The sequence below is a fragment of the Drosophila busckii genome, chromosome 3R (genome assembly GCF_011750605.1).
Source record: "Drosophila busckii strain San Diego stock center, stock number 13000-0081.31 chromosome 3R, ASM1175060v1, whole genome shotgun sequence".
In the NCBI taxonomy this organism is placed as follows: Eukaryota; Metazoa; Arthropoda; class Insecta; order Diptera; family Drosophilidae; genus Drosophila; species Drosophila busckii.
The window spans coordinates 17,059,688-17,067,297 of NC_046607.1; the positions used below are offsets into that span (position 1 = coordinate 17,059,688).

General features: G+C 42.0%; 1 protein-coding gene across 1 annotated transcript; it reads left to right on the plus strand.

Moving 5' to 3' along the window:
- Window positions 1-303: 303 nt before the first annotated feature.
- Window positions 304-1,011, plus strand: LOC108601361. The gene is made up of 2 exons (XM_017989261.1): window positions 304-318; window positions 373-1,011. The coding sequence occupies exons 1-2, from the start codon at window positions 304-306 to the stop codon at window positions 1,009-1,011; spliced, it is 654 nt and encodes a 217-aa protein (XP_017844750.1).
- Window positions 1,012-7,610: the final 6,599 nt, after the last annotated feature.

Sequence of the window (7,610 nt, forward strand, 5' to 3'; positions counted from 1 at the left end):
ACAAACCAACCAACGCCCAGCAACAACAACAACATTGTTGTTAATGCTTAAATGCTCATTTAGCTTTGATTAACTGCGCGCCGCGTTGTTGCAACAGCCGAGAAATCGATACGCTGCGCATTTGGCTGTAAGCAAAACCTATTACAAGATTTGTAAGCGTCTGCATCATTTATCATATTAATTTGCAACTTGAACTCTTTTGGCCAGCAATTAAATGAAGCGTATAAAAATCAACGCGCTGCTTTAGTTTGCAGTTCAGTTGGTCAGCGTCGCTCTCAATAGTAAATTCACTACAAGTTTATAATGCACGCAATTTTGGTAAATAAGTGAGTTTCAAAATTTAATAGCTAACTTTGCCAAATGGCTTTCTAGTTACTCTACGCGCTTGTAGCTGCAACAGGCGCTGCCAAATTGGGCTATAACTATCAGCATGGGCGCTTGGCGGGACTCATTGATACGCAGGCCACGGGCTTTAGTGCAACAGCAGCGCACGTGCAACAACAACAACAACAACAACAGCAAGCTGTGCTGCAGCCTGTGGCTGATGAATTCAACAAGGAGTTCTTTACCTATGCTGCACCTGAGGAAGACTTTATTGACCACGAGGCTGCCCAGCAGCTGAACTCTGCGCTCAAACGCAATTTGCGCGTGTTGTTCATCAAGTCGCCCGAGCATCAAGCTCTAACCAATGCTGCCTTACAGCTTGCCAAGCTGGGCAGCGAGCAACGCACCGCCATCTATGTGCTCACCAAGCAGCCAGACATTGACCAGCTGGCGCAGCGTGTGCAGCAGCAGAGCAACTCGCACTCCCCCAAGCCTGAGGTGCACTTTGTCAAGTATCGCACGCCCGAGGATGCGCAGCGCGCCCAAGAGCTTATCCAGCAGCAGTTCAATGCACTGGGCGGCACCTCGCACAGCTCCGACGAGGGCGTGGCGCCTGTTTTGGACTTTAGCTCAGCGCCAGCGTCTGCTGCTGATGCGCCACAGTCCAAGTACTTGCCGGCGGCGTAACATCTGCACTTGCAACTTCTAGTTTTAGTTTGCAGTCTCATGGCTGGCTCGGCAGTTAGTTATATTTAATATTAAAACGCGCATAATCAGATTCCATTTACAAATGGCGCACTGCTTTAGTTATGCTCTTTTCCTTTGGGTATACGCGCAGCGCAGAGCTAATTTAGTTTGTATGCTAAATTATAGTTCCACTCCATTATTTAAAGCTGCAAATTGTTGGCATTTAGCTTTAAAGTTGTTGGGGGAAAATTAGCAAGAGGGAAAGTACAAATATATGCTTAACTGTAAATGTTTTTTGCAGAAGAAAAATATAGAATTGCCAACTAAGCTGAATCAATGATGAAAGTTAAATAAATGTTAATATATTTAGAGTATAAGTAATCAATTAATTTGCTTTCATTTTCTAGACAACTCAATCAACAAATAGTGAAGTCAATATACATTTTTAATTAAAGTTTTGTAATTATGCATTTTAATGCTTATCGCCAGCACAAGCTGCAAACATTTGAAATCAGTTTATTTTTTCTTAATTTTTGGAAATATGTTGCTACTATTTCTAATGAAAAAATATCAGCTAGAGTGAAAATAGCTATGAAAATAAGAATGACAAATAAACTTGTAAATATGTTTGTCGAATTTTCTTGCACAGAAATTTGTAAAGCATTTTAAATAAAAATACGCAGCTATTTTTAGTTACAATTTAATTGACAAATTATGTATAGCTCATGCCATTTAGCATATTCATTAATAAGATCCTCTCTTGGCAGCTTTAAATGCTCAACTAGCTTCAAAAGGAATGGCAATGGCTTGTGGGCGTTTATTTAGCAAACTGTGCATGTAAATTGTGTACGCTGCTAGTTAATTCCAGGTATACATTGCCTCTGGACTGAATGTGAATAATGAAATGCGTTGGCCCTAAGATAAAAGTAGCTATCTCTGGCTCTTGTGGGCTGTTGCTGACTGGAAATTAAACGGAAACATGCGCCGCGCGTCAAGTGTAAGCGGAAACTTTTATCTGCGCTGCTGTGAAATCTTCAATATTGTATGTGGTATACGGCAAAGGTGTGGCAGGTCATTATAGTTACTATTACAACAAAGCTAAAAATAGATATATCCACTTATAATTTGCAGTTAGCTGCTGCTTAAAGTGTTTGCAGCAACTTGACAAAGAGAAGCTAAAAAAAAACAAACAAGAATTTGCCACACGGATTCAATTTCAATTGCCATTGTTGCGTGTTAATGGCTCTCGGAGGCATCAGTGGGTGAGTGGGCGTGGCACATACAATTATGCCTGGGCACTCCAACACGTATGCGGTAGCGTAATTTCAAAGCGTAGCGAAATAAAAGTAAATAATGAAAATAAAACGCTGGCGTTATAAAATGCTTGGCGCTTATAAAATGAAGTGGCCAACAAAATGGCGGCCATTTAGCTGCCAGCTGTGCTCATAGCACACACACACACATACATACGCAATTGCTAGACAATTGTCTGCCCTATTGGATTAAAAGTACAATTTTCTTGCAATTAACACCAAATGACTGCGCATAGTGGCAAATAATTTCCTTAACAGCGCCATAACTCACAGCATTGAAGGCAAACACAAACTTTGCGCTGCTATGCAGTTTTATTTTTGTAATTTAATTAAATAAACAGTTGGCAGTTGGCGCTGCGGTTTACAGTCGGTCGGCCAATGGGCCAATGGGAATTGTTTGAACAGAAAAATTGTTGCCCAAGTGCCGACATGTTGGCCAACAGCTCTAATCCGTTGTGAGTAATTGTTATTGTTTGGGGTTTGTTGTTGCTGTTGCCTTAAATTTAATTGCCTTGGCCAAGGTCGCGCAGCAACTTTAGCTATCGATTTATATTTCGCAACTGATTTTTAACAACTTTATATATGCCACTAGCCCAGCTATTAGCGTCAATCAACATTAAAATGTGGCAACTAAGCCAACACGCTTGAGTTCACACAGTGCTGTCCACAGTGTGCTTGGCGCTTATGTCATTCAATGAGTGAGTGAGTGAGTATTTCGTAGAATCGCAAATCTAGAACTTTAGATTAGGTTTGGGATTTCCATTAACGTTTTCACTCAACAGCAAAAGCAAAGAGCAACTGTTGCGAGTCTAGTTAAGACAACTTGCCTGCATAAATGATATAAGCTTTGTGTCAAGCTCAACTATGACTGAGGTGTGTCTAAGTCTTAGCGTGTGTGTGTGTGTGTGCGCGCCTTTGTCAACTCAAAGCCAATTAAGCTGGCAGCAACCCAAAAAGTGGCCAAAAAGACAAACCAAAAAGCCGTTGAAATCGTTTTTCGCCAACTCAAAGTCGAAGACCCCTCAAGTAACATCAAACCAAACCATCATTATACCTTTTTGTTTTGCCAACGTAAATTGATTTTGAAAGCTGATTTCTGAGCTTAGCTGTCAAGCTAATTGCAGTCAGCAGTAGACATACATACACACATGCTAGCTGTGTATGTGTGTGCACTTATGCATTGATTGACTGATTGCCTGCCTCAGTTTGCTGGCAATTACACGTACAATACTTCAATTTTGAAAGTGACGCACATGGCTTTCACTGTCAGACAGGCTTATTAAATATGCAAACACAGCAGGGGTGAGCAGGCGTAGTAGTGTTGCTTCTAAGTAGCCATTTTGTTGGTGTTGATTAGCTGAGCAGCCAGGCTAACCAGGTGCCAGGACATAATAATTATCGCATTTGCGTTGCGGCCAGCACAAATCGATGACAATCGATTTGGCTAGTCAATCATCAACACACACGCGTTTGTTAGCTATGCGGCCTCATTTGTGTGCGGCCACAATTCAACCATAATTTCCATATAGCTACAGCTTATGTGCTGCCAAAACTTAAAGCCGCAATGCAATTCGTGTTTGTTACAGGTGAATGCTGTAGCTGCTGCTGCTGATGTGGGCCTCAGCTGTTTTCTGGGCCACCCAACTCAACACGACGCCGCGTCGTCTGCACGAAAGTCAGCACAAAACGGAAATGAAACTTATTAAAAGATTTGAATCTAATCGATTTTCGTTCTTTATGCCAAACTGAACTTTATACAGCAGTAGCGTCGTTTACCCCAAACGTTGGTTGTTGTCATGAACCGTTTGGCATTGGTCAGCCATAAATTTAATTGAAAATCCAAAAGGGTATGCTTGCTGTCTCTGACAGTACAGTGGTGCATGTCTCTGCGCGTCTCTCCGACTCTATATATGGCTTTTATTAAATTTACTTAAGCGGCAAATAACTCATCCAAATCATTGGCTTCCAAATGCTAAACTGGCGAACGTGCTAGCTTCACCTGCACGCGTCAGACAAATGCGATTTAAAGTAATTTGAATATCCAATTCAATGTGTGCACTTATCGTCACGAACATGCACACACACACACACATATACACACACATGTCCTAGCTCTGAAGTGAGGCTGCTTGGGCTAGCGCACGTTGAGAGTCACGTTCATAGCTCTGGCAACTGGCAACTGGCAGCGTTTAACATGAATGCCAAGCCATGCAACGGACATCAATTGTCTATCTGACCAGGCCCCGGCCAAAAGCGGCAAAAGCGGCAAATTGTTGAAGCCATTGCAACTTGATAGTCGAGCAACTCTACTTTAAGCTCACAACAGCACACAACGCTTTGCATTATTCAGATTCGTGACTTACTTCAGCAGCAGCAACAACAACATTAATCATATGCAATTTTTAATACTTGGTAATGTAATATAAAACGTAGTTTGCAAAGTGCTTAACGCAGAAACAGTTACCAAGGGAAATTTAGTTTTAATAGAAATGTAATGGAGCTTAGTCAGTTCGCTTAACTAATTTTCACAGTAATTATGCTGCATCAAGCGAAAAAAGTATTTAATTTCGCAATTGTTATTTATTATCCTTTCTAGGAAATCGAACATTGTTATTGGCATTTAAGCATTAAATTATATAAATATTTAGTTACTTTTGCAGCTGTAGCTATTTTGATAAAACTCGCAGCAACTAAAGCTTTTTAATTATAATTTTAGTCTGGCGCAGTCTATACTAATTACCAGTCAATGCCACGTCCATTGAAAACGTTTTTACACACATGTGTCCAATTTTGGAGTTGACTGCAGCTTGCTACCTGCGGCGGCAGCATTTGCAGCAACTTCAAACGAGTTAATGTTGGACTGACAATGACCTGAGAGTTAACATTTCACACACAGCATGTGGCACTTATGGCTAATGAAATTGTGAGTGTGTGAGCTACACTTTAATTAAATCCTTTGCAAAGGTATTTAAACACTTCATTTGAAATGTATGCATAAAAGAATTTCGGGCTTAAATTCTATTTAGCTGCATTTAATTTGAGCCAGTCTAATGGCTTAATTTGTCAAAGTGCTGTCTATCGAACAAAAAAGGCTTTTATCTATTTAGCCTGTTGGCTGTTGTGCTGTTGTCATAAATGCTGCCACACATGCAATGGCAATCATCTAAACAGGCGGTCAATTTACCAAAGTTACGTATACGCGCTGTTGCGCCCGCCTAATTGCTAAAAGCGCAAACACACACACAGTTTGCGTGCGTTTATTAGAGCCTTGCGGCTTACTGACTGCCCGGACGAGCGCACATACATAAATAATATGCATACAATGCAATAAAATGCATTCGTTGAGGCGCACAGTCGAACAGACAGACAGTTGGCTGCGGCATTTGCGTCATTTGTGTTGTTGTTGCTGCTGCTGTCAATTGGCTTCGATTTGTGGCACCCGCTAAGTTGCATTAACGTCATTCCAACTAAGCCGCCGCCGCGTGAGTTGCGCAGCGTCTGCAAGTGACCTGCTTTGGCTTGTGCACGACTGAGCACAGCTTACACTTCAGCTACAACCAGCGCCCAAGGATATGTTGCCGTTGCTACGCAATACGCACGCTGGCTACAACAACAAGTACACGTGATGGCGCTGGCGTTGCCGCTTGGCCGTGTTTAACACGTATTCAACACATGCTCGACATGTCGTCTCTGAGTGCTGCTCACACACACAGACACACACATGTACATATGTGTTGCTGTTGCTGTAATTGTCGCACTTGTCGCAGTTGTAGCTGCCCCGCAGCAGCAGCAGCAGCAGCCGCAGCGGAAATCAGTTTGTATAGCTAGAAATCATACGGGCGGGACTTCAACGAGTTAAAGCTCTACACTGCAACAAAAAATATGCAAATATTGCATTCAAATTGCAGCTGTACCAACTGATAAAGCTTGCCGCAGGCTTTTTGTTCACAGCACGCTGCACTTTGTTTGCCCAAAAACTCAAAAGCCAAATAGCTTTTCAGTTTTTTCCACGTGTCTGAGCTTTATACCTTGGCAGCATTTTTTTGTTTCTTTCAGCATTTCAATTACTACAAATGATATTTGTGTGTGTGTGCGCTGCTTTTGTTGTTTCTAGTTTGCTTTTGCTCTCTCTCCTGTGTGTGCATTTGAGTTTCATTGATTTCTGCTGCATATTTATTCGACTTGATTTTTGATTGTTGCAAACTAATGCGGCGTATGCTTGATGTGAAATGCTTGCAACTTGTTTACTTCGATGTGCGCGCATTGAGAATCTTTTGTGTGCCTTTTGCCATTAAGTTAAATTGTGCGTGTGCGCTATTAAAAGTTTGCCTGGCCTTTGTTGCTCTCACATTTAATTATGTAGCAGCCCACGCAGTGTATGTGACTGTGTGTGTGTGTGTTGTCAAAGTAGCCTGTCAACAAAACGTTGACCAGTTGCCAGCTACAATCGAGTGTTCGGTCAACGGGCAAACTTTTGATGAGGGTTGTCATCGTCAGCGTCAAACAAATGAAAACATATGTAGCGGCAAAAGCGCCACTAGCCAAAGGCAACAACAACAACAACTGCAGCAACAACATGTGGCAGGCAGCCATATTAATATCAAATGAACTGTAAGCACAATCATGGTGTGGCGCTGCTGTGGCTGTGTCCAGTCAAAAGTTTTCATTTGCTGTGGCATGTCAGCAGTTTGGTTGTCATAAATGGCTGAAACTTTTCACACAGATTTGAAAACGAACTCACTAACATATTTTTAGTTAGACTGATTAAAACAAAAGAGTTCATAGAGTAGCACATTTTATATTTATAGCTAACTCAATTGATTGCATTTCATTGCGCAGCACTTTGCTGTGTGTAAAAATAATTGGCAAATGGCTGGCAAACTGAAGTAACATACAATTTGCCTTTGCTGCTGCTGTTGCAACTTCAGTAAACAGTCGAGTCGAGTCGCTTGCAGTGCGTGTCGAGTTGTTTGCTTAGTGCGCATAAATAAAGTAAACAGCAGAGAGTGCTGTGTACACAGCCATACTCGTATGCCAGCCAAGGTAGCCAACATAATCAATGGCTATCGCATTGCAAAGTTGCAACATTCACACATCGCATCGCATTGCTGTGGTGCGCATGGCCGGCAGGCCTTTTGTCTGGAACGGCAGTCATTGGAGCTTGCTGAGCTCATTCAACTAGTGAATGCAATTGTTGGCTACTGCTTGCCCCAGTGCGCAACGCAACTGTTTCGCTCTCTTTCGCTCTTTGTCTGTTGCAAGTGAGTGACACATTGGCAGCAACAC